The sequence below is a fragment of the Pogona vitticeps genome, chromosome 5, assembly GCF_051106095.1.
Source record: "Pogona vitticeps strain Pit_001003342236 chromosome 5, PviZW2.1, whole genome shotgun sequence".
Classification (NCBI taxonomy): domain Eukaryota; kingdom Metazoa; phylum Chordata; class Lepidosauria; order Squamata; family Agamidae; genus Pogona; species Pogona vitticeps.
The window spans coordinates 179,564,741-179,589,638 of record NC_135787.1 but is presented as its reverse complement, the minus strand read 5'-3'; the positions used below and the strand labels follow the sequence as shown (position 1 = coordinate 179,589,638).

The following is a 24,898-nucleotide window of genomic DNA, read 5'->3' as shown; positions in this document are numbered from 1 at the left end:
CATTTGGGGGTGTTTTATTATTTTCATTTCTGATGATGGTAATACATGGATGATAAATGGATAGTGCGTACAGTTCCTGCTCTCTTTTTTTTGTAGTTTTAGAAGGGTGTTTTAGTGTATTCTTCTTCCTGTGCAGTTTGTGTGTGTGTGTGTGTTTCTTTGATACATATATATGCCATATGGTAGGATAGAGAGAAATCCCAAAAGATATAAAATATTAGCAGTATCAAAAATGAAAGAAGTGGGTATTGGATGCAACAGAAGAAGCTTAGGGGACATATTGTGGTTGTAGATTGGGCCTGGTCTATTCCGTCTCCAACTCAGCAGGGTGAAAACAGGGAAGCCACACTGTAGCCGTGCATACACAGAATTTGCCCTTTGGGGCAATTGGCTGGCTATGCTTGACCAGTCACTGAATCTAGCTGAGATATTTTTGAAATGCTCAGCTGGCAGCCAGGTTACAAATCTCCCCTATAGCAGCAAGCTGTCTTTATGAAGCATGGATGATTTTGCTTCAAGTCCCCTTGCTGCCTGCTGTCACTGTGCCAGCTGGATTTCCAGTGTACTGAGGATTAGTACTTAATGGGCAGGAGGAGGGGGGATGGGGGAAAGAGGTGGTCTCGTGCGACTGGAGCAGTGGGAATAAGCTACAAGGACAGATCATTATCCTGCTGTCTGCCACCTTTTTCCTCATGTCTCCATCCCAACCCCATATGTAATTCCATCTAGTCCATCTGCTAAGTGTTGAGACCAACCGTAGCCAAGGTTTCTGGGCGTGTTTTACAACATTTGAACTGTTAAAGCAGGCCCAGAACATTTTGCCCAGTGATTATGTTCCTGTTTATTGGTCTTTCTTGTATCATCCTCTCCTCCGTTGAGAAAGGTGTGGTAAGCATCTGGAAGCATGTACAGGAGAACTGTCTGAACAAACTAGGTAGAGATCTGAAGTCTTGTCACAGGAGATAACCTGAGGTATAAAACCTCCTTAGTAAAACAAGCAGTGAATTAATAAGGAGGCAAGCACTCCGTGGTGGTGCTGTACTTGACAGTGCATGCACCTCTCCTTGAAGTGCTGTGAGCAGATATGAGGCCTTTACTTTGCCTGCTGTTTCCTGCTAACCCTTCCCACAGTCAAAGGAAGAGGTCAAAAGAAGGATGGAGTGGTTGGTAGCAAAATCACCTTCTTTTAACAGAGGACACCCAAATGGGACTATCCTCAAACAGGAGATTTCCATCTATGTCTCTCTGCCCCTCCTTTGCAAGGTGAAGCATTTCTTTACCTTAAACAATGGGAGGGGCTGATTGGCAGAGGAGACCTGGCGTTGTGCCATTTGAGCATTGCAGTAGAAAGCTCAGAGGCCTCCCCCCCCTCCCCACAGGCTTTCGTAGTGATCGACTTTAACATTCAAAGGTTGTTTATTCATTGTTCTTGTGAATGTCATCAGACTTTCCTCTTATTTCTGCACTTCCATCATTGGCTTTTTTGTTTTCACAATGCCTTCCTAAACCCTACTTGCTCATTCTACCTGCTTACCTCTCTCACTACTGGTGATGTATCTGCTGTGATGTTGCTTACTGCAGCCAAGGTTAGAAAACGAGCTAACCTGTTATATAGAAGGATTACGAATTACATACCTAAATTCTGAAGATTACTGCAGAGAGTACCAGGTTCAAATTCTGTGAGCAGGGTTTATTAAATTAATAATACACAGCAACCATTAGATCCTGGCTGTGAAGGCCTTCATGAATACATTTATTAAATTACATCACGTGTCCTCACATTCCTCCATTACTTTTCAGATGGTACTTTACAGTTGTCGGTTAGTCTAACAGGCTTCACAACCTGTCTCTGCAAACAACAAGCAGATGACACAGGTTTATGATATGCGATGATGAGACAGTGTACCAGGTGGCTAAGCAGGCATATTATATTACACTGTCAATCCATTATAAATGCATGCATCTTGTGTAAAAGTGCAAGATTTCATCAAATAATTTGGGCAGATATCCATTTTTAAAACTTTTGAACAACTAAAAAGACAAACCCAAATAAGTGGACAGCATAGATAATTATCGTCATCGTTTATTTGTTTAGTCGTGTTTGACTCTTCGTGACCCCATGGACCAGAGCACACCAGGCCCTCCTGTCTTCCACTGCCTCCTGGAGTTGTGTTAAATTCATGTTGGTTGCTTCGATGACACTCTCCAACCAACTCATCCTCTGTCTCCTCTTGCCTTCACACTTTGCCAACATCAAGGTCTTTTCCAAGGAGTCTTCTCTTCTCATGAGATGGCCAAAGTACTGGAGCCTCAGCTTCAGGATCTGTCCTTCCAGTGAGCACTCAGGGTTGATTTCCTTAAGAATTGATAGGCTTGTTCTCCTTGCAGTCCAGGGGACTCTCAAGAGCCTCCTCCAGCACCACAATTCAAAGGCATCAATTCTTCGACGGTCAGCCTTCTTTATGGTCCAGCTCTCACTTCCATACATCACTACAGGAAAAACCATAGCTTTGACTATGTGGACTTTTGTTGGCAAGGTGATGTCTCTGCTTTTTAAGATGCTGTCAAGGTTTGTCATCGCTTTCCTCCCAAAAAGCAGGTATCTTTTAATTTTGTGGCTGCTGTCTCCATCTGCAGTGATCATGGAGCCCACGAAAGTAAAATCTGTCACTGCCTCCATATCTTCCCCTTCTATTTGCCAGGGGGTGATGGGGCCAGTGGCCATGATCTTAGTTTTTTTGATGTTGAGTTTCAGACTGTTTTTGCACTCTCCTCTTTCACCCTCATTACAAGGTTCTTTAGTTCCTCCTCACTTTCTGCCATCAGGGTGGTATTATCTGCATATTGGAGGTTGTTGATATTTCTTCCGGCCATCTTAATTCTGCTTTGGGATTCCTCCAGTCCAGCCTTCCGCACGATGTATAATTATAATTATAAATTAATTAACATCCATAGGTAGGTAGCTAGCTAGGTAGCAAACACCAACCAGAAAGAATAGGACAATGTAGTCATGTGACAAGAAACAAAATTTTGGGTTCAGTATTACTTTTGCTGGATCACTGAGAACGTACAAACAAGACCAGTTTTGGACTCCTCCAAAACTCTTCATCAGACATATATGGCATCAAGTTTAGATTAGGGCAAGAGGCAGCCCCAAAATGCTAATGAGTTTTGGTGCCAAAGAAGATGTTGCTACTGTTGTGACATATTTGTGTATAATTTAAATATGAGAAAAACACGTGCTTCCTCTTCAGTAATTTTTGTTTTTTAAATTCAGGTTCAGTCAAGGAATTAGTCTCCTAAATTTTGTGCTAATAATGGATTAAGAATGCAGTCATAGACAGATTAAGCTAGGAGTAAACTTTACTGAACTAAATGGGATTTCATTCATTTGCCAGACCTTCTTTTGCCCCATCACATATAAAGCAAAGTGGGCTGCTTATATACCGCCCCACTGTCTGGGTGGTTTACAAGTTAATTATGCAGGCTAAACTTTGCTCCCCCAGCGAGGTGGGTACTCATTTTACTGACCTTGGAAGGATATAAGGCTGAGTCAGCCTTGATCCTGGGATTGAACCCGGGGTCATGAGCACAGTTTTGGCTACAATATAGCAGTTTAACCACTGCTCCTTGAGACTAGGAAGGAAGCAAAGGAAGATCTAGCAAATAACCAAAATAATGCAATTGAAGCAGCTCGCTTCTGGTCAAAAACAGTCTAATTATCTTAACATTTTAATTTGTTTTAATTTTAGCTACGTTTCATATACATTCAGAATTTTAAATTGTGCAGCACTCTGATACAAATAAATAAATAAAAATAAAAAAATAAATAATAAAGTTCATAGTAAACATGTAGATAATTACATTGTAAGACTCGTTCATTCGGGGAGTGCTGCCCTTGCCATGAGATTTCTTAGTGCATGTATCATGACCTGGTTTCAATCCCCATCTGGTGTAGAGGGGGGGAAAAGCAATCATTCAGCATTGAAGTTCTTGCTGCTCTTTAGACGATTGAGGATGCCCTTTGGAAAAATGCCAGCTGCCCGTTTGAGAAACACAGGATATGATTAGTACCCTCTTCCCCACAAAATAAGACCTAATCTGAAAATAAGCCCTACTATGATTTTTCAGGATGCTCATAATATAAGCCCTACCCCAAAAGTAAAACCCAGTTAAGTGAAACCTCGCCCTCCACCATTGTGCAGCAACCAGAAGAAGATGACGTGACTGTATTTGAATAAATGTAGATTGTTGTACATGAAAAAAATAAAACATCTCCTGAAAATAAGCCCTAATGCGTTTTCTGGAGCAAATAATAATATAAGACCATGTCTTATTTTTGGGGAAACATGGTAGTCTTATTTAAGAGACAAAATTCACTTCTGATTCTGATTGTACTCTATGGCTCTATCTATGTACAGTATTAGTAAAAGATTCTAGCCTTCCCTTGCATTTATACTATGACTTTCCTTTCAGGAAATTTGTCCTGCATATTTATTTTTTGGTATGTGCTTGTTTTGCAGAAAAGAGTTCTTTTCCTCACTAATGACTACTTTTATACGGACATCAGTGGCACACCCTTTAGGTGAGTGAGCAGATATTTTGGAGGTGCCTGGCTGCTCTTTTTCTGGAAAGAGATGGTTGATTAATGAATGTGCCATTGGCTTTAGAAGGAGGCAGATACCTCCATTTTAAAGATCAGCGAGATAGGCATCACCAATGGCCCCCTTCCCTCACCAGCTACTTATTATTTTGCCTCATGAGTAAGTACAATCACACAATCTAGCTTTCCACCCATGCCTACTTCAAATGTCAGCAGATCAGGCCTCACCTAGGCAGGTGGTAATAATATGTGGGTTTTTATTTTGAATTTCTGTTATGAGTAGGACTTTCCATCAGATGCCTCTGAAGTAGTACCTGGTCACAGATGACAAAAGAAAAGAGGGAGTTAGTGCTGTGATGTGTTTCCATGAGACAAATTTAGGCCTTTTCCCTCAAGTATCTCTCAGTTCTGCTCAGTTCATTTAGTGGATTTCTCCCTGTCCCTGGGACAGCCTACCCACCTGCTGAGAGGATAAGCTTATTTATTTCTCATGCCAAGGATTGGTAAATAGTTGTCTCGAAAATGATGTCATTGTCGCTGCTGTGAAAAAAGAGGTGGCCTGCCATCTGTGCTGTCCCAGTGCTTGCTCCATTAAACCACCCCGGTAGACACTTAAAAAGGCTTTATAGGCCCATGGGCCGTAAGCAGATGCAAATCAGAAATATCAAAATGAGAAGGAAAATCATATTTCAAGTAATTTCCCTATTTCAAAATCTGTGGGGCAATTATTATCGAACTGAGCATTAATATAAATGGAACTCACCAGGTCTTAGCCAATACTTAAGCTGAAAGAAGTGTTTTTAAATGGTGACCACAGTTTGCCTTTATTTAGCTGGGATTAGTGAAAAAGCCATTTAAGGTGGAAAGCTTGGTGGTTTGGGCATCAGTGTGTCTAATTCTGAAAAATAAGTACTGGCCAGATTATGCTGGCTAGCAACAAGGAGCCATCTGCACAATCGGTTCCTGTATCTTGGCTTTCACTAAAGTATTTCTCGATAATTCTGTTCTGGTGTGTTGGGATGTGACATCTCATTCATGTCCATGTCCTCCTGTCCGTTTACAGCACAGTACAGGTTGGATAGTGCACATAACATGAAAGTGGCTTGCTTTAGAGGTGAATTACTGGTTCTAAACTAACATGTTAGTTCCTAGACTATATCAATGCAAAATGCAGATGAAAACCTCCTCCCAAGTTTAGAAAAGTTGAGGCTACAAAATATCTCTCTCTGTGACTGAGGGTGGATTTTTTTTTTAATGGATGGAAATATTCATACTATGGAGACTTCATTTTCCAATTATGGATTCTCAAGGGGCAAAACAATATCATCCATACACAAAATGGACATGTCAGCGGACTTAGGAAAATCTCCTTATGTGTAGAGGAAAAGTCCTTGAAGGGAGTGGTAGAAACTTTAACAGCTTGAGGAAAGAGTTTACACATGGTCATGGGATGTCGACTGACTTTATTTGGTGATGGAGAGGAAGCAAGTGGAAAACAGTGGATGGGGAACTATAATACTATGGAATATCCTTTAAAAGGGGAATAGCTGGCAATATGGATGGTATTTTGAATAGAAAAACCCCATACTACAGCATTTTGTTGCAAGCTCCACACTTTTTTTCCTGAAGTGCTACAATCCTGTGTGGGTTCTGCTATGTGATATCTATGAATATATAGTTCAGTTTGATTCATAATTAATTCACCATCAAGCCTTTTCTAGCATCAATATTCTGTCACTAGGTAAGTACATATTTTTAGTTCAAAATGTCAGGATGTTCACGTTTTATAGTGAAACTGAATGTTCCAGTAGTAATATCTCTGGGGTTACCTTTAAAAACACAGTAGCTGAAATCCAGTAATGTCACAGCTAGAGTAGGGAATTAGGGAGGAGCTGGCCACCCCAGACCCCCTACTGTTTCAATAGGCTTACTCTAGTTGCAAATTACTGCTGGGTTGCAGCCATTGCTTTATGAAAAAAAATCTTGAAAATTTTGAATACGTCTTCAGTTCATGCTGTCAGAATCTACATTTTGAGGAAGGCTGTATGTTTTGAAAGTCAAATTCAGCAATTCAGAGGAAAATGCCTGGTTTTTTACTTGTGAGTTAATCTTTATCATAACAGTACCTTCATCATGCCATGTAGGCTTTTTAAGTTTCCTTGCCAGAAAATATAATTTTAGTTTTTCAATTCATATAGTTTGGGAGTTGTTCTGTCACGAGGTCACGGCGAGTACATCCTTTTGGGAAACACATCAGTGGAAGAAGGTAGGTTGAATGGCACAGATTTGGGAAGCAGTTGTATGAAAAAGAGATGGTGCATTCCCTTCCAATACCACAGCTGGAGTTTAATTATATCTCACATTACTCTTTCCTCTCCCATGACCCTCCTGTCTCTCTTAAGTATCTGTTTCCCCGTTTGAAAGTAGAAACCTATGTAACTAAATATATCTACCAACCATGTACAGTATTTTGGAAATTGGGCCACAATCCTTTCAATTAGGTACAGCAGTGTAAATGTGGTAGCCTAAACTGCAGTTGTAAAATGTCACTCATTAAAAAGTTGCTCACAAAGGATGCCATGTAACTAGCCAGTAGAAATCTGGCCATTTGACTCCTGTTTCTGAATTTCCTCTATCAACACCAATGACTGTGTCCACAAATGAATATTTGAAGACTCTTGTGCATAATTTCATGCAGGCTTCTACTCCTGTGGTTTGATATACAACTACTGAAGCATTTTCATCTGTTAGTTAGACTTTAGAAGAAGAATTGCCCAGGACATACCTGTTCCCTTCCTAAAATCACACAACAGCTTTGTAAGAATAACAAAACACTGCCTCTTGCATTTAGTTTGTTCAAAATGATACTGCAGTGATGAGACAGTGAAGGATTCAGTTGGTTTCTCTTTATCGATATAATTCCGTCATCTTGGAACTCAGCATTTGGATTTTATAACTCAGAATTTTATAATCCCTGATTTCATATCAAGTCTAAGTCACATACTGTAGTTTAAAGGATTTTGTGTGTGTGGCCCCAATTAACTTAATGGTAGGTCTTTTGCTTCCTAAGCAAAAAGAATTCTTTGAACATACTTAAACCTGAGCCTATACTGGCTGTGTTAGTTTATTATTCCCCCCAAAATTCAACTGTAGCCCAGTTCCAATTCCCTTGGAAAACACTCAGCAGCATATAAAAAAGAGGGGTAAAGCAGTATATAAAAAGAGGGGTAAAAAAAATTAAATTTCACCATGCAATTTATTATTTGGTTTCAGGTTTGCATGATCTGCTGCAGCCGGACATAACCTTGGCCAATGAATGGTAAGTGGTAGGAATTCATGTTGGGGATCTGGGAAGGACAAGAATTAGCTGCAAAACCAGGTCCTAGGAGGCCATGTAGAATGGCATAGAACATGTTTTGCATGTAGAAGGTCATTCCAGTTAAATTCCAGGTGGCTAGTTGTGTTAGTTTACTGTAGCAAAACCATCAAAACATTTTGTGGCATCTTAATGGTTTACAGATTTTTTTTTTCTTTGCTGTGTCACAAGTTGTTGATCCAGTGAAGAACATCTACATAAACAGGTGTCCTTTATAGACCAATAGTCTTACTTGGTATGAGGGCAGCTTCATAAGTACCTGGGTTTCCATTTATAAGCCCCATGCAACAGTACTGATGTGACACAAAAACTGCACTATGTAAGTTTTTAACTTTTGCAGTGCTTCACTGTTTCAGATGCTAAATAAAAATAATTTAAAATGTGTAACTTTAATAAATGTTCAACAACCCCTTAAAACCATTACTGTGTTTTCCTTAGACTTTTCATTCTCTCAAAACTATAGGGAAGTTTATAAAACCCTCCTTCCCCCAACACACATTTGGGTACAAGACACAGTTGTATAATACTCTTGGCTGCTTTTTCCATCATAGAAGATGACTCAACCGTAGTAACTTCCTTAGTTTCTGAAATGTACAGTACATTGAAAACCATGGAAGTTGCTCCATCTGGAGTTGATGGTCAGTCCTCTATTTAAAATATTTTTATCCCAACCTTTCTTCTTAAAAAGAACCCAAGACGGCTGTTTATTTATTTAAAATAAGTAGGCTTCTTAAGCATGGAGATTTGTCCAGACAGCTTTGGTGAGTAATTCTGATTCATTAATTTTTTTTCTCTCTCTCTCCTTAGGATTTATTGCATTACAGATATTGATCCAGGTCACAGGAAGCTGAGCCAGTTGGAGGCTGTGATCCGTTTCCTAACAGGAGAAGAAGCTGACCTAGAATGTGAGTGCTGACACATAGCCTATGACCTGTTTGAATCTTTTGCCTAAGCGATAAAGAAGAGCAATGGTACCATAGCAAGAGTTTTTTGCTTGCTGGATTTAGCATTCAAAAGCACAAAGGCAGGGGAAGTCAAACTTCCAAACCTGTGCGCTAAATCCAAAATCTCTTTATATTTTCTGGTCACAATCAGCAATCATTTCACACATTCTTTCACATTGTCCCCTTTGTTTTCTCTGTTCACCTCTCAATGATTCCTGCTTTTGGGGCTACAGCGAGTTCTAAGGCATATGTACACTCTTGTATAGAATCAAAGAATGGCAAAGGATATTGAAAGACATCTAGCCAATTCTTTACTGATAGAAGAAATTTGGCAATATAACACCCAAAGAGTTGGTTATCCAACCTTTATTTTAAAATGTCTAAATAAAGGAGAATCTGCTACCATCTGCTATAAAACAATGTGGAGTGCTTCCTAGTGTTTTGACTACACTGCAGTTTATCCTGTAGTTGTCACAGCCAGTTTCGAGTTATTTTCTTTTAACTAAATGATATGGAGTTAACTGCAAGTATTTCCAGTCCTTTTGCCTGTCCATTCATTACGTTTCATTTGGCTGGCAAGGGGCTATTTGTTGCGGGGGGTGTTAGTGATTCTGGTCACATCACTTAGTTTCAGTTTCTGGTATGCCTGATTGCCTATATTGGTCTAAAGGGGCAATGGCAGATGTGTTCTAAGTGACATTGACAATGATGTCTTCATTGGCTATGGTCTAACAGCACAGCAGGAATAGTGTTCTTCAGTGAACACATCTCATCTTTTTCTCAGCAGAACAATTTTCTAATATTTGTAATGGTTCTATCAAATGTTATGGTACATCAGTAAGCACTGCCTTCATGATTACCTTGCTAAATTCTTTTATGGAGAGGAAGTAGCTGCTATCACCTTTTAAGTGAGCATGGGGAGATGTTTCTTATTTGCTGGGTTAGAGAGAGAGAGAGGGAGAGATCAGTACAGGATCCTGCTAGGTCTTCATTTTATAATTTTAATAATAATTAATCATTTCAAACAAAGAGTATTTGTGGAAGAGGGAACCTTCAAGAACATGCAAGTATTTTTTTTCCTTGATCAGACACATATAAAACCTTCCCCCTGCCTGTACATCCCTTCTCCTTTTAATTAACTTGAATTAGTTTTCAATTTGGAGAGGCCTTTTACACCTGCCCACTCCTTTTTCATATCTACATCTATACCTATATCTATATCCTGAGCCCATTAGGATTGAACTTAGGTTGTGAGCAGTCTTGACAGCAGTACTGTGGTGCCTTGACTTACTAACGCCCTGACCTAAGAACAGTGAGGAGGAATTAAAGAACCTCTTAATGAGGGTGAAAGAGGAGAGCACAAAACATGGTCTGAAGCTCAACATAAAAAAAACTAAGATCATGGCCACTGGTCCCATCACCTCCTGGCAAATAGAAGGGGAAGATATGGAGGAAGTGACAGACTTTACTTTCTTGGGCTCCATGACCACTGCAGATGGTGACAGCAGCCAAGAAATCAAAAGACACCTGCTTTGGGAGGAAAATTATGACAAACCTTGACAGCATCGTAAAAAGCAGAGACATCATCTTGCCTACAAAGGTCCGCATAGTCAAAGCTATGGTTTTTCCAGCAGCGATGTATGGAAGTGATAGCTGGACCATAAAGAAGGCTGACCACCGAAGAATTGATGCTTTTGAATTGTGGTGCTGGAGGAGACTCTTGAGAGTCCCCTGGATTGCAAAGAGAACAAACCTATCCATTCTGAAGGAAATCAGCCCTGAGTGCTCACTGGAAGGACAGATCCTGAAGCTGAGGCTCCAATACTTTGGCCATCTGATGAGAAGAGAAGACTCCCTGGAAAAGACCCTGATGTTGGGAAAGTGTGAAGGCAAGAGGAGAAGTGGACAACAGAGGACGAGATGGCTGGACAGGGTCATCGAAGCTACCAACGTAAATTTGACCAAACTCCGGGAGGCAGTGGAAGACAGGAGGGGCGTAGAGTCAGACACAACTTAATGACTAAACAACAACAAATATAAGCCTGAAACACCTTTTCTTGAAATTTTAATATATTAGTTTGGATGCTATTGACCAAAAAAGTAAAAGTAAAAAGAAAGAAACCACAATCCAAATACACTCCATCATCTATGTGACAGCCTTTCAAATATTTGAAGATGGCAATCATTCCACCTCTTAATCATCTCTTCTTCAGGCTAACATGACAAACTGTGTAATCGGCATGCTGCCATGGCCCAGTCATAATTATTTCTGACTCTGACTTGATTTTCAAATTAATTGTGAATTGGAACTGGCAGGCCCAGCCCATAACTGAGCAGATGGTAACATCCACCTCTTATCATTAATCTTTCAGCTTTGTTTGCCTAGTCAGAAGCACACTGCTATCTATGAAAAGAACTTGAGTTTTGGCAGTCAAACCGTGATGGCTAGCAACCAACCACTGATGTGATGTGTCTCTCATCATTTAACATTTTCTAAGGTCACACCACCTACCATCATAGATTTTCCTCTCAAATATCTTGATTGCTTCTGATAGCTCCTGCTACCTTGGGGCAGTTGCTCTCTCAAAAGGCTATCCCTCTTCTCCCCTTTCCTTCAGTACTCTACCCCAAGCTGGCTTGGCTCCATGGCCAAATGTATTTTCAGTCAAGCTATCTATTTGAGTTTTTAGGACTCAGGCAGAATGTGCTACTAAGTGGTTAATTAATGAGGTAGATATTGTCTATGGCAGTGGTTCTTAACCTTGGGTTACTCAGGTCTTTTTGAACTGTAACTCCCAGAAACCCCAACCAACACAGCTGGTGGTGAAGGCCTCTGGGAGTTGCAGTCCAAAAACACCTGAGTAACCCAAGGTTAAGAACCACTGGTCTATGGCATTCTTAGGTAGAAAGCTTTAAAATTAAGCAATCTGCTGACGGGCCTGATTTCGACCTGTTAGCGCTAGGGTGAATGTTACCTATGGGCTCAGATCAAACCCAAGTGAATGCTCCATTTCAGGGTTTTCTGCTCTGGGGAGAACAAGAGGGGTCTCTCATCCCAGTTGCTTTTCTTTCTGCTGGTGAAGAGGTATCAAAATGCCATTCCTAACCAGGTTCAGCCACGTTGGGAATAAGGGTTAGGATTATAATACTGAGGCATGGAGCAAATGTTTCAGGATTTCAATTTCCCCCTTCTTTCTATTTTACATTAAAGATTCAATTTTGCTATTGTTCCTAGTGATTTGTATGGCTCTGTACTGACTTGCACCTCACGGGTGAAAAACGTAATAAAAACTATCTTTCAGTAAATCTGTTACTGCCCTGCCTTCCTTCCCTTATTGTAATGATGGTTGCTAATTTGGGCTTAATAATAATAATAATAATAATAATAATAATAATAATAATAATAATAATAATAATAATAATAATAATAATAATAATAATAATAATAATAATAATAATAATTTATTGTCATTGTAAGTATATACACATACAACGAAATTCACAGACACCCAGAGACCAGACACATGCACACACATAAAATTCCCCAAACATTCCCCACCCACTAAAAGTCCCCCATTAAAAATACAAACATCTACACCGCAGGCCAAGTAACACAGTCCAACTAATTATTCACTACTGGTGGACTTTAAGCTCATTATTAATTGCAATTATAGCTCTGGGATAAAAACTATTGAGAAAACGTGTGGTCTGAGTCTTAATTGTTCTATATCTTCTGCCAGATGGTAACAGTTCAAAAAAGTTATAAGCAGGATGGGAAGAGTCTCTCAGGATGCTATGTGATTTCCTTAGACAGTGGGATGTGAAGATGTCATCCAGGGTTGGTAGCTGGAGCCCGATGATATTCTGGGCAATTTTAATGGTTCTCTGTAGAGCTTTTTTGTCCGCTACAGAGCTACTCCCAAACCATGCCAGAATGCCATAGGTTAGGACACTCTCAATGGTGCTATGATAGCATGACAGAAGTAAATGCTGAGATAAATTTAACTTGCCGAGCATTCTCAGCATTCTCAGGAATGAATAAATTAATATTAACATATGTGCCAGTCCCCGAATCTCCAACGACAAATCTGTTAATAAAGAAGCATTGTTTTACTTCTATTTTTTGGTGATAGCTATTCTACCAGTGGTTAACAAGCTCAGGAAATGCCTGAAGTTGTACATGTTTCCTTTCATAGCTACAGAGCTAGCCTGGATCTCTTTATTAAAAAAAAAATTGCAAGCCAATGGCTGCAGAAAACAAAAACAAGTATTGTCCTTTTCAAAAGTATCACAGCTCTTATTTTGAGTTTGCAGTGTAATTGATATTCTCTCTCCCTCATTCTTTTTCCTCCTCAGGTGATGAGGAGTTAGTGCAAGAGGTACTCTTTGATGCTGTAGTAACAGCACCGATGGAAGCCTACTGGACAACGTTGGCACTCAATATGTCAGAGTAAGTTTGTGTGAAGTTCAGTCTTGCAACAGTTCCACATGTTTTGGTATAATAAATACAGAGATTAGCAAATTAGTGACTTTTCTTGTCCATTTTGTCACCACTCATTTTGGGCATATAAATGTCTTCCTTCCTTTTAGAAATTAATACCAGTTATTCTCTTAATTTGGTTTTCTCATTAAATAATCTCTAGTATAGAATCATAGAGTCCTAGGAAAATGGAGTTGGAAGGGGCCTATAAGGCCATCGAGACCAACACCCTGCTCAATGCAAGAATCCAAATCAAAGTATATTTGACAAATAGTTGTCTAATTTTCTATTAAATGCCTCTAGCATTTAATAGAAGTGACTGATCACTACCTCCAGAGATAATTGGTTCCATTATCGTACTGCTCTAGTTAGGAAGTTTTTCCCAACATTCAAACAAAAATATGGCTTCCTGTAACCTGAGGCCAGTGTTGTGTGTCCTGTACTCTGGATGACTGAGAACAAATCCGTCCCCTCTGTGTTATGCAGTGGTGCCTCGCAGGACAAATGCCTCGCAGGACAAAAAACTCGCAAGACAAATGGTTTCGGCAATGGGGGTTGATGACTCGCAAGACAAATGTTCCATGGCCGTGCTTCGCAAGACAAATATTTTCCATTTCTTGTTCCTGCCTCATGTTTACTGATTTTTAAATGTTTTTCTATGATGTTTAAAAAGTTAAAGTTTTTTGACTGAAATTTTTAAAATCATCTGCACAATATGTATGGCTTTAAAGAGCACTTAATAAACCCTTTGTAAATCAAATTTGACTTTGTTCTGACTTTTTTCCCCATAGGAACGCATGAATTAGATTTCAATGCATTCCTGTGGGAAAACACATTTTGCAAGACACATTTTTTGCAAGACAACATTAACTGCGGAATGAATTAAATTCATCTTGCGAGGCACCACTGTAGTCTTTCAAGTATATGAAAAGTGCTATCATATCTACTCCCATATCCTCCTGTGGGGTCTCTTGTATGTCTTCCTCTTCGTGCTGTTTGCAAGATTCTTCTTCAAGAACCTCCAAGCAATGTTGCAGTTTCACCAGCGAATAGTGCCTTTTCCTCCTTTTGCTCCCAATTGTGGCTCTTTTCCATGGTGCTTCCTCCACTATGTTTGCTCTCTCCTCAGCACTCCTCCTCCGCTTTGTCTTGCTGTTCTTCCACCTCCAGTGCATTCCTTGGCTGCTCCTGTTCAAGAGTTCTGTCTGTGTACTCTTAATCTTCTCTTATAGCTTCAAGTGGGGACACTTGCTGCTCCAGTTCTCTAACTTTCTCTTCCAGTTCTCACTTGTTGTAGGAGTACATTATGTTGTTCTCAGGAACAAAGACAAGTATTGCACACGTTTTGCAGGTCACCACCACCAGTGTCTCTTCTTTCCACACTCAACTGTTACCTTTTTGCTTTATTCTGTCTGTCTGTGAGTGCTCTTTCCTTTGTTTTGTCTGCCTTGAAGGATGCTGGGAAAATCTACTAATATATAACTATATCTAGAAACCAGACATTTTATTAGGGGCCTCCCCCACTGAACTCCCCTGCCAAACTTCTGTTAGCTGTCCCAGTTCACTCACTCCCTTAGGTATGTCTCAGTTTTGCTGTGCTCTGTTAGGAGTCATCAAACAGGGGGAAAAAAGTTTAATGATGTTTATGCTGTATCTTGGTTTATGCTGTATCTTTTCCCCCAAGCATGCTAAGAGTTTTTCTGCTGGCTTCTTGTAAGAACAGCCCACTTCTCCCCTGCTTCCTTCCACTCTCAAAATGACAGGAGGGTGCTCCGGTTCCTTCCTGTTCAGTTTTAAGTAGTTTCACTACATAGAGAGACCTGTGCTATATTATTTCATTATTTATTTGCCTGACTTTGACACTGGAGCTAATTTTAGCAGCATCCCCTGGAATGAGTCAACTGGGTCATGGGCAGTACATTGATAGGGCAGGTAATCTTTCTCTGCAGTGATAATCTGCTGCATCTCTAAAATAACACCGTTTCCTACCAACTGTATGTAGTGAATGTTGTGATTTCCCATGCATGTTTAAGTCTGTTTATACGGAGGCCTTTTATGTGTGATCAAATTAAGATTCATAGTGACATCCAGGCTAATTTACTGTAATGGGCTCTACACAAGGTGACCTTTAAAAAGTGTTCAGGAGATTCAGTTGGTGAAAAACAAAATTGCTGGTTTGTTAACAGGATCCCACTTTTATCACATGTCTCAGAGACCTGGGGCCTTTTGCGTATAAAAGTGTGTGTTCTGTCTCTTTGTTACAATCTGGCCCCTATCATATTATGCAAAACATATTGAACGGGCGTTGCTGAGACTTAACACTGTCTCTCTTTTCCTCTGCAACTGTTTCCATCAGTGAGACTGAAGGGGGTGTGGAGATGGCTTTTATGGGAACTCGGGCTGGCCTCATACGAAGTTCCCTCTATGTTGGCTCTGAGAAAGTTTCGAACAGGTGAGTTCTTTGAATACATGTCTTTCTCTTGCCCTTTAGTGTAGTTTGGAATAACTAAAATAAAAAATAACTAGCACTGAGTTACCATTTTGTGAATGTACAGCCAAACATGTTCTTAATAGAATCACTCACTATTCTGTGTTACAACCTGGCCCCTATAGTATCAGGTGTATTCTTGTTCCTTTCCTACTAGAGATGTGACCGCATCACAGCTATTCTTACTTTGGATGTCATGGTCGCTCTAAGCAGCTCCTAATGGTCTGGCTGTCCTGCATCCAAGCACTTCCCAAGGTTTTTCAGCCAAGAGGTTTCTTCTCCTCCCTGTTCTTCTTGTACTACCATTGCCAATACTGAATTCAGAAGGGAGCTCTTGCAGATTACTCAAGTTGTCTGTACATTGACTCAGCGTCTCATGAGGGCTTCATAGTACAAGATTAATCTGGTTACAGTGGTGCCTCGCATTACGACGTTAATTTGTTCCAGCGAAATTGCTGTAGAACGAAAACGTAATGCGAAAAGAAAAAACCCATTGAAACACATTAAAACCCATTTAATGTGTTCCAAAGGGCTTGAAACTCACCGTCCAGCGAAGATCCTCCATAGGGCAGCCATTTTTGGTGCCTGTAATGCGAGGAATCCATCCCAGAAAACAGCAGGGGGGCCATTTTATTTACCCGGCAGCCATTTTGAAACCACCGATCAGCTGTTGGAAAATCATTGTTTTGTGAAGAATCGGTTCCCAAAGCAGGGAACCGATCATCGCAAAGTGAAATTCCCCCATAGGAAACATCATTTTGCGATTGCAAAAGCGATTGCAAAAACTTTGTCGTAATGCGATTTCGTCGTTAAACGGGGCAATTGTAAAGCGAGGCACCACTGTATTTGGAAACTGTGGAACAGCAGGCTTTAATGTCCCATGGACTATTTGTGCCCATGTTATGGGAGCTGACAGGCCGATGCAGTTAGTGCTGATGCAGGTGAAGTCCCACCCTTGGGAAAGAAGCTAAAGCCTAAAGGATAGCAATTTCTCTATAATGAGAGACATTTCTAAAAGCCTCTCTAAAAGGCAAAAGGTGGACAGAGGAAAGAGCCGTGCGTGTTTCCCTAGTGACAGACAGCAGGAAATAGGGACTGTGTTTGCTAAATAGAAGGACATTCATATAAGCCTGTGGGAAGCTGAATTTCTGTGTCAAGGAGCATATCTTCCAGGCAGGATTGATCTCTCTTTCTCTCTTTTTCAAAGAATGTCTTGCTAGAGATAGCAAGGAGATAATTGGCAACCTGTTGGCTGACCATTACTGGTTCCTTGAGTCAACGGATGCCTCCTACCTGCACAGAGTAACCTCTCAGCGCTGCATCCATTGTCCAGAACAACTTTACCATTCTTAGCTAGAACAGGATGCTCAATGCCACTGCAGCTTTTCTCATCACCCAATCTTTTCCGCTTTTGTGTGGCAACATCTGTTAGTACATGCTGGATACAGACGTTAGTAACAGAATCCCTCTGGTAACAGATACTGTTGCAGCTGCTCTCACATAAAAATGGACGAATGTTATGGTCAGGACTAAAGAGTCTTGTTTTGCTGCTTCATATGATACCATCCATACAGTTTTCAATGGGAAGCCCCCTATTGCAGTACAAATTTCAAAGTTTCAGTAGAGAAAGCCTGCAAAAGAGACACATAAACAAAAGCAGTATTTGTTTGTTTGTTTATAAGAGTTATATACCACCCATCTAGAACGTGTCTACTCTGGGTGGCTTACATATAACATAAAAATAAACTGAGGTAAAATCCAAATTAATCACAAAGTCCAAGATGGGAAAAGGAAAAAAGAGGAAAGAGAAGAAAGAGAGAAAAAAGGAAGATAGGCTAGGTAATGGTTGTAGGGAAGGCCTGCCTGTGTAGCCATGTCTTCAAACTAGTCTGTATAACATATATACATAACATACTGTACATATATGAATGTATGGAAGAATTCCAGGATAGAGCATGAATCCAAGTATTGCACTAGCCACCCAGCATGAAACTGTGAAGCAGTTTCTCCATTATAATAAACTAATTTCGTTTATCTTTCTGCATATTAGAGTCAAGACATTTTTGTCATGCTACCTCTAAACCAGTTAGCCATGGCATGGTGCAAATTCCCATCACACTGAAACAGCTTGCCCAGTATAGCAGCACCCCACAGAGATATATTTTGAGCAACCTCGATGTTGTTGTTTTGCATGTGTGCATGGGGTGTAATTGGTTGGACTGAAAAGTCACCATCCTGTCTGCCTTCTTGCCCATTACCATGCAGCTTGTTTGCTGTGGACAACAGCTCCACCTAGTGGGATAAAAGTATTACTATCTCTGCTTCTAGCCCAGGGGCTAGATTCTAGTAAGTGTAGTGCATTACCTTTAATTTTCAACCCATAGATCCATGTAGCAATTCCTTTAAAATCTTTGCTGCATTTGCTATTTGCTGAAGGTTTATTTTTAGTCTAATTAGCTAGCTTGAAGTGCTGCTGGTTAAACCTAATATATGCAGAAACCAAAAATTACTGTACAAATACCAAGCAGAAGAAAGTAGATGGTTTTCAGCAATATAGAAACACAAGAGTGCATACTTCCCCATATGTGACTGACTGGCAGCAGTTAGTCTGTATCTAAACTTCACTTTGCATAAGGTTGTCCCTCTCAGTTAGTACTATGGATTACATGCTGGTGTATCTTCAGTTCTCTAGAGCGGATAATCTGGTGCGGTCCCCAGCGAAGAAAAGCTTACAAGATGCAGGGAGAACTACAGCAAGACAATTCTGACCCTATGTAGCTATTTCAGTGAACATCTTGCTTACTTACGTACACAGTAAATTAGATTTAGTCTTCAGTTGAAATGTCTAAGTGACAAACGTTTAGTACCATTCAGCGCAAAGCTTTAATCTTTTCTCTTTCTGTCCCTGAAGGACAGCGTTCTGGCATGGATTTATTATTGCAGCATAATTAATGAGAACATCTCTTGCAGGCCCTACTTTTGTTGATAAAAGCAAGTTACTGAGCTTTCTGGGAAGACATGAGACTCCAGTAAAATTTAAACAACTAATTTCTGTCGTTGATTTCAATGTGATTTAAACATGATTAACCTCAGTTGCATCAGGGCTGAAAAGTAAAAGGCTCCTGGATTAAAGGAAATACCTGGGTTTATATATGGTTGCCACCAGTCTGATTAGCGATGGGATTGCTTCAGGGTGCCTGAATATTCTTTCACTGGCAGAAGGTGGCTTAATAAGATGCGACCTAACTATTTTTCTTAACTTTGAGCCCTTAGGAAGATAATATCTTCACAAATAGCCTGTTATAATCTCAGAAGTTTTGAAAGATGGTTTAAGTAAAGATGTATTTTACAGATACTAAGAAGTGAATGTCTCTGTCTCTGTATTTATTTTCAGTGCCTGTATAGCTAAGTACTTTAAACCTTGTCAGAGAGGTGAGCTACAGCTGATTAATCTGCATTGTGTGCTAATGCTTTTAAAATGAAATTTTCTTGAACAGCAGTGTTTCTGCACTCTGAAAGCAGCATTAGCAAATCCACTATTATGACAGCTTAACCCAATCTGTTTTTTCCCCATTTGAGTAGACCTGGCATTTCATTAATATCAGGGCTAGCCCTACTGTTGGGCAAAGTGAGGCATCCACCCTAGGTGGAGAATGCTGGGTAGGAAAGAGCAGTGGTAGCCTCAAGCTTTTTCCGTCTTATGAAAACCTCTTAGCTAACTTAGTGTCCTGAGGTACCGTAGAAGACCATATGCTACTGCTGGCACTGAAATAAGGTTCAACTGCCAGCCCAGTAAGCTTCTGCATGTGGAATGGATGGATGCTACTACATCCTTTGCCTTAGGCATCTTATTTTGGGCCAGCCTTATTCAGTTTGCATTCAAATGGACAAACATTGTGGGCAATGCAGTTGATGACCTCTATAGCACAGAGCAATCTGCAGACATCGACTGTTCCTGCAAATATTTTATTTATTGGATTTCTCTCCCGCACATCTAGACCAAAGGTCTACTCAAAGACATATCTGAATAAGGACAGGATACCTCACGCGAGCCCCTTACTGTTTAAGACAGGTGTTTTGCTACTGTATTGGAATGTTTAAGAAACATCCAACTTAAGTTATAGAATCACAAGTGTTAAGATGCATTGTTTCTAGAGATGGGTGATGTTCAGAGAAATAGTAAAAATTAGGTGTGGTGAGGTGGAAAACTGAGATTGTATATCAACTTTGGCCTGTCAAGCATGTTAATTGTACCATTCCTATGAGTGAGTCTCAGTAGTTACCAAAGAAATATATGGTGATAAACTTGTAAGGCAAGGGGAGTTCTGGAAAATGACGCTGGAATTAGAGGTGGTGGTGCTCTGTATCAAACTATGCAATACTGCACTAATGTTGGCTCTATAGTCTTAAAATGCATGGGATGTGAGATGCTGAAGGGCTATAGGGGGGATTATAGCTCAGTGGTATGGCTTATGTTTTTCAGGCAGAAGGTTCAAGGTTCAAATTACAAATAGTTATTTTTAAAAAGGATTACATTGCCCCTAGGTTGGGGAAAATGTGTCTCCTTTGATATCCTGCCTTCTGTGTTCATGCTCTGGCCATCATCCCTACTTTCATAAAATTGTCATATTTGCATGCAAAATACTACACTGATAGTGTTTTGTTGCTGGTTGAGCCTGCTCTGGTGATTTTCTTCATCTTTGACGATTGAAGTGACGCAAAATCTTATTGTAAGCCAATGGTTCCCAACCTTTTTTCACTTGTGTACCTCTTGGCAGCCTTTTTCCATAAATTGTACCTCCTACCATTCACCAAAATAGCAAAGCAGTAGACATTTCTTATATCAGCCCACTCCACTCCCCACTACCAGGCTTTTATTAAGCCATGGGCATCTCCTCGCCTCCCCACTTCCTTTCCTTTTTCAAAGTAACTGGCATAGCACAACCCACAGAAGCCACAACGTTGCCCAGCCAACCCCTCTTCTTTTCCATGCCAACACCACCCCAGTCTTCATTCCACAAAAGGAGCCCTGGTCTCAGCAATCAGAAGACTCAAACCTGGTGAGCAGGGTCTTGACCCCACGCAGCTCCATCTTCTCAGTCAGGAACCAAAGGCGAGGACGGGTTGTATGGCATGGCCTATTTCCCTTCCTCCGCCCAAGCTTTAGTACTGAAGAGAATAAGGAGAGACAGGGGCTAACAAAGCTTCTGATTCTGCAGCAGCCATCTCAGTCTACCCGCACCATCTTCCCCCACCTCCAGTTCCGAAGCAGCTCCAAACCCATCTTATGCTCCGCTTTCTTCAAGAAACCTGATGCAAGACTCACCAGCTTCCCCCCTGAGTTAAAGGCTGACAGGGCAGCTGCAGTTCTGACAGCCACAGAATGGAAAGGCAGTCCAACCTATCCCATCCCATGGCGTCAACTGAACTCAGCTCTCACCCTCACCGGCCCAAGACATTTTGCTGCCTGAAGCAAAGAACAAGATGATTCTCCCCTCCCTTATTGTATGTACTGATACATTTTTGGCCTGTGGTACAACATAAGCTGCTATTATTGTTGTGTACCATTAATTCATTTCTGACTTACAGCCACCCTATGAATTTGTGATCTCCAAGAAGTCTCGCTATCAAAGACAAAGTTGAGGCTTCCTTTATTGGGTCTCTAATTTGGTCTTCCACTTTGCCTTCAACTTTTCCCAGCATTAGTGTCTCCCAGTGACTCTTGTCTTGTGATATGACCAAAGTACAATAGCTTCAACTTAGTTAGTTTTGCTTCTAGAAAGATTTGATCCATGGTACCCACAAAGTCTCCCCCAACACCACATTTTGTATTCCTTTTGGTTTTCTTTGCTGTCCAACTTTCATATCCATACATAGTAATTAGGAATACCATGGTGTAAATAATGTTCACCTTCTGAATGTGATCGCTTGATGCATCATTGCACTTAAGGTTCATGTCTACGTTCTTCATAGCTACCCTTCCAGATTTCAACCTTCTTTTCATTTCTTAGCTACACTCTCTATTTGGATTGATGGTTGAACCGAGGTATAAAAAGTCTTTTAACAATTTTGAAGTATTATCGTAAGCATGCTAAATCTGTACGTACAGTTTTATGCACATGATTTAATGGTTCTGTCATATTCACGCCCACTGGGTTACATATTGTGATGTTGCATAACTGGTAATATAGCTTGGTACAATAATGTATTGTGGTAAGTAATGTCAGGAATGAGTATAAAAACTGATTGACATGTATGGAGTATCTGGCATTTGTGTGGGTAGAAGTTAGACTTGGAGTTCAGTATTGTTGATGTAATATGACTGTACCAAACTGTTAAGGTACTGGGGATAGTAAGCAAGGAGTTAAATATAAACATATAATAAATTTGGTTGTGACTGTTTTATTTATTCATTTAAGTATCTAAAATTTATTATTTATTATTTATTACTTCTCTGGCCTCAAGGGCTCCCAAAGCAAAGTACCATAGATAAAAACATTCCTTAAAAGACACAGCAAAACATTAAAGGCCAATTTGAATAAAAAAATTATTTAGAACAGATTAGAAACAATGCTAAGTACCAGTATTTTAAAAAAATGAATGATTAAACAGCTCTAAACTTAAGGCAGAAAATTAGCATTTTAACAATCATTTCATTCTTAAAATCTGATTTAATGTTATAAAATATGATTCTCATCTGCCTTGTGATCATCATAAGATTCAAGAATGTCCCAAGAATTGAGCCGGCATTTGTTTAAGGTGATGGGGTCGGTAGATCTGATTACTTTTTCTGAGAGTTTTGTCAAGAACGGAGTCACGCTGGTGATTTCACTGGGGATCAATTCAGAGCTTTCTTTAAATCTAAAATTGAGGCTATCCAGCACGATCTGGACTCAATGGTCAGTTTGGCCAATCAAACTGGGACCTCTCCATCGGCCCAGTTGGTTGAGTTTCAGCCTGTGACATCTAAGGTGTCCAGGGTGCTGGTACAACGTAGGCCCACCACCTTGGTGCTCCATTCTTGCCTATCATATCTTCTGAAAGCTGCTGATTGTGTTACTGTGGACTGGGCCATAAACATTATAAATGCCTCACTCAGGGAGGGCCATCTCCATCCTTGTGTGTAAGAAACCATCATATGACTCATTGTAAAGTAGTCAAACTTAGCAATGGGTAACCTAAATGGTTTTAGGACCATTGCTAATATCCCTTTTATAGGCAAGCTGATCGAGTGGGTGATGTATCTCAAGGAGGAAGATCCATCCCAGTCTGAATTCAGGCGATGCCTTGGAAATGGGACAGCACTGGTCATGCTGCATAATGACCTTTTAAGGGAGGCTGATGGGGGAGGAGTGACCCTGTTGGTGCTCCTTGCTCTCTTAATGGCTTTTGATACCATCAACCAAGGTATTTTCCTGGATAGATTGGTGGGGACAGGGATCGGAGATCTAACTGTTTTGATCCTTTTTTGGGGGTCAGGTCCAGAGAGTGCAGCTTGGAGATGAATTGATGGTCCTATGGACCCTCAAGTATGGGGTGCCCCCTAGGGTCATCAATCTCTCCGGTACTTTTAAACATCTGTATGCTGATGACGGGGCATGGTGGTGCTGCGGGTTAAACCACAGAAGCCTCTGTGCTGCAGAGTCAGAAGACCAGCAGTCGTAACATCAAATCCACAGGACGGAGTGAGCTCCTGTCACTTGTCCCAGCTCCTGCCAACCTAGCCATTTGAAAGCATCTAAAAATGCGAGTAGATAAATAGGTACCACCATGGTGGGAAGGTAATGGCGTTCCGTGTCTAGTCGCGCTGGCCACGTGACCACGGGAACTGTCTTGGACAAATGCTGGCTCTATGGCTTGGAAACAGGGATGAGCACCACGCCCTAGAGTCGGACACGACTGGACTAAATGTCAAGGGGAACCTTTACCTTTACCTATGCTGATGACATGCAACTCTGTCTCTCTTTTTCATATTCTGCAATGGGTGCTGTCCAGGTTCTTCAGCACTGCCTGGTCTCAGTTTTGGAATAGATGAAGGCTAATAGACTAAAGCTGAAAAGAAGGAGAAAAGAAAAATATCTTCCTTCTCCCCAGGCTGGATGGCGTAACCCTTCCTCTTGGGGACCAAACATACAATTTCTGCATATTCTTTGACCCAGCCCTTTGATGGGAATTCCAGATTGTGGCTGTGACCAGGTCAGCTTTTATCCAGCTGAGGCTGATCACCAAGTTGAGCCACTGTGTGGATGGGGATACCCTAAAGATGTTGGTGCATGAACTGTTAATCTCAGGGATCAACTACTGCAATGCTGTCTATATGGTGTTTTCCTTGAAACTGACCTGAGAACGTCAGCAGGTGCAGAATTCAGCAACCGGGCAGGTGTCAAATCTGAATAAGTTTGATCACATTTCCCCAGTCCTGACCTGCCTGCACAGCTTACCCATGTTGTAAGGTAAGATTCAAAGTGTTGGCTCTTATCGCTAAAGCCCTTCATGGTTTGGGACCTTGCTACTGGTTGGAGTGTCTTTCCCTAAAACATCCACCTGTACCAATACTCTCAGGCCATGCTCCTCTGGACATCATCTACTAGAAACAGAGCCTTCTCGGTTATGGCTCCCATCCCTTTGGCATGCTTTTCTGGTAGAGCTGTGCCTGGCATCTTCCCTCACAGCCTTTAAGAGGCTGTTTACAGGAGCCTTTGAAAGCATCCTCTCTTAATGTTATATAGACTAATGATTTTGATTATTCCCGTTTGCCATAGTTTGGCTCTTTTTTGATTTATTAGATTATTGCTATTTTATTTGTGTATATGTATGATTTGTTTTTTAAAATAATTTATTTGTGATTTATTTTATATTTATGTTACTTTGGGTGTTAAACTGCCCAGAGTAGTGTCCGGCAATAATTGGCAAGTATTATACAAGTGTAATAAATAAATAAATAAGTTTTACCACATTGGCCATGCTCTTTGGAGGGTTCTGGGTATAGTCAACAAAAGTAACTTTT

At 40.6% G+C, this 24,898-nt stretch overlaps 1 protein-coding gene across 3 annotated transcripts in view; it reads left to right on the top strand.

Moving 5' to 3' along the window:
• The window catches only part of CACNA2D4 (calcium voltage-gated channel auxiliary subunit alpha2delta 4), a 176,227-nt gene that overhangs the window by 59,802 nt on the left and 91,527 nt on the right, over window positions 1–24,898 (top strand). For all 3 annotated transcript variants that reach the window (XR_013536775.1, XM_072999840.2, XM_072999839.2), the window contains 6 exons: window positions 4,524–4,585; window positions 6,802–6,869; window positions 7,877–7,922; window positions 8,787–8,884; window positions 13,280–13,373; window positions 15,760–15,855. Coding sequence is in view for 2 of the 3 variants with exons in the window: in XM_072999840.2 (XP_072855941.2) it covers window positions 4,524–4,585; window positions 6,802–6,869; window positions 7,877–7,922; window positions 8,787–8,884; window positions 13,280–13,373; window positions 15,760–15,855 (464 nt within the window). In the remaining variant the exon portion in view is untranslated. The remainder of the gene's footprint in view (window positions 1–4,523; window positions 4,586–6,801; window positions 6,870–7,876; window positions 7,923–8,786; window positions 8,885–13,279; window positions 13,374–15,759; window positions 15,856–24,898) is intronic.